This window comes from Macadamia integrifolia, chromosome 12, assembly GCF_013358625.1.
Source record: "Macadamia integrifolia cultivar HAES 741 chromosome 12, SCU_Mint_v3, whole genome shotgun sequence".
NCBI classification, from domain to species: Eukaryota; Viridiplantae; Streptophyta; class Magnoliopsida; order Proteales; family Proteaceae; genus Macadamia; species Macadamia integrifolia.
Genome location: NC_056568.1, coordinates 10,682,917 through 10,684,811, shown reverse-complemented (window position 1 = coordinate 10,684,811; position 1,895 = coordinate 10,682,917). Strand labels below are relative to the sequence as shown.

General features: G+C 44.8%; 1 protein-coding gene across 1 annotated transcript in view; it reads right to left on the bottom strand.

Moving 5' to 3' along the window:
* Positions 1-1,627, bottom strand: part of LOC122057361 (pheophorbide a oxygenase, chloroplastic) — a 6,936-nt gene extending 5,309 nt beyond the window's left edge. Inside the window, exons 1-3 of the mRNA XM_042619431.1 lie at positions 1,105-1,627; positions 770-1,005; positions 437-563 (exon numbers count right to left, since the gene is read on the bottom strand). Coding sequence (XP_042475365.1) covers positions 437-563; positions 770-1,005; positions 1,105-1,593 — 852 coding nt within the window. The 5' untranslated portion in view covers positions 1,594-1,627. The remainder of the gene's footprint in view (positions 1-436; positions 564-769; positions 1,006-1,104) is intronic.
* Positions 1,628-1,895: the final 268 nt, after the last annotated feature.

Genomic DNA, 1,895 nt, shown 5'->3' with positions numbered 1-1,895 from the left:
CCCCCCCCCCCCTTAAAAAAAAAAAAAAAAAAAATCTCCTCGCTAAACCAATAGATTCATTTAGGGAGTTCTACAATATTTAAAGAACATTTATAGCTAGCCAAATTCATATGTACAATTTCTGTGGCATGAGATGACACTCCAGTTCACTGCTCACCCAGATCCTCTCCAGCATGGAAGGGGGTGCAGTGAGCATGCCACGGCTGGGAGCCCTTGGGTGTGTGCCTGCGTGGTCCCATCCGGGGATGCTAACTGCACCCCATCCCATGCTGGAGAGGATCAGGATCCGTTCACTGCCCAGCATATATAAAAAAACTTCTCAGCATCAATTAAGCTTTGTAGATGTGCTAGACTTCCATCTAGGAACTATGAATATTAAACTAGAAAGTAAATATGATATGGAAAAAGCAAAGGAAACACTAAAACAGAGGTTTACCTTGTGATGTGCAAAATCAATATGGGATGGATCTGAAACATTCTCCATGAGTGTGTCATAGCCATAAAACAGATCTCTTTGGATTGTCACAGACGAAAACGCAGGATCGTCAAAGTCATCTGGCAGCCTGAGCATTACCATCATCACAAAGTAGAAACCATACGTCATGATGGGAAATTTTGAACAACAATAATTTAATAGAGGGACGAGCAGCATGATAGTATAACATAAGCTAAGAACATTAATTTAATTTAAAATGAACTTGTGATTAAACAAATACTGGAAAAATCACAGATTATAAGATAGAAATGTTGAAGGGAAGCGAGAAAGTACATGGGAGGCTTGGTGGCAGAAGCTCTGTCCCAGCCATTCTCGTCGGGCCAAACGAAGAGCAGCCCCTGAGAGACGAGGGTGGGAAGCCTTGTAGCACAAGCCCTTGGGGACCGAACGGCTCGAGCCTCAGGGCCTTGTGTCGATGCCTGAGGGATACGAACGCAAGATCCACAACGGTCAAAAGACCATCCATGGTAAGAACACTGCAAATTACCATCCTCGTCGATCCGTCCTTCCTGAAGAGAAACAAAACCGCAAATTTCAAATTATAGAATCAGAAGAACTAAAGAAGAGCGTGACTGAAGAGAAGAATTGATAATTAGAATAATTATTACAGAGAGGGGAGCGAGTCGGTGAGGGCATTTGTCGTCGAAGGCGACCCAATCGCCAGTGGCTTTGTCCTTCCAGAGAACGATATCGCGGCCGAGAAGTTGAAAAGGAGTTGGGGCGTGAGCGTCTAGGTCTTCAATCAGGGACACGGGGTACCAGTGGTCTCTCCACGAGAACTTGGAAGATGAGGACGAGCTATCCTCCTCCTCCTCCTCCTCCCCTGCCTCTTCGACTTCTTCCTCCTCGGCGGATGGGGCATTTGTCGGAGGAGCTGCGACGCCCACGCGACACAGTGGATGGCGGTGGAGAGCTCTTCCACTTGCTCTTCTTCTGTTCTTGCAGTCGCCGCTGCTGATTATGCTTGTTACGAGGAGGTTTTGGGTTTTTATTGGATTAATTTGGGAAGATGAAGAGGAGGAACTGGAAGGAGAGATGGGAATATAGAGAGTAGCTCTTGCAGCTGTGAAGGTTGAAGTGGAGAGAAGAGGAGCCATTTCTGGGTGTTTGATTTGCAGTCATCGCCATTTGGTTCGAGAAACTTTATTTGCCAATTGTTTGTTTCATGGTGGTCACAATAGTACCACGTGGCGTTTTACTTAAGAGCTTGCGTGCAAGGAACAATTGCTTCCCGAACAGTCTCCAACGTTGACAATAGAGAACCCATTTGGTTGCCAATGTCTGCTCCATTTTTGCTACTGGATGCCGGAAAATTTTGTCCATATACAAATATCCTCTATTTACTAAAATTTTAGTTCGATTACAGATACTAATAAAGTAAACAATTAAGGTAATCATT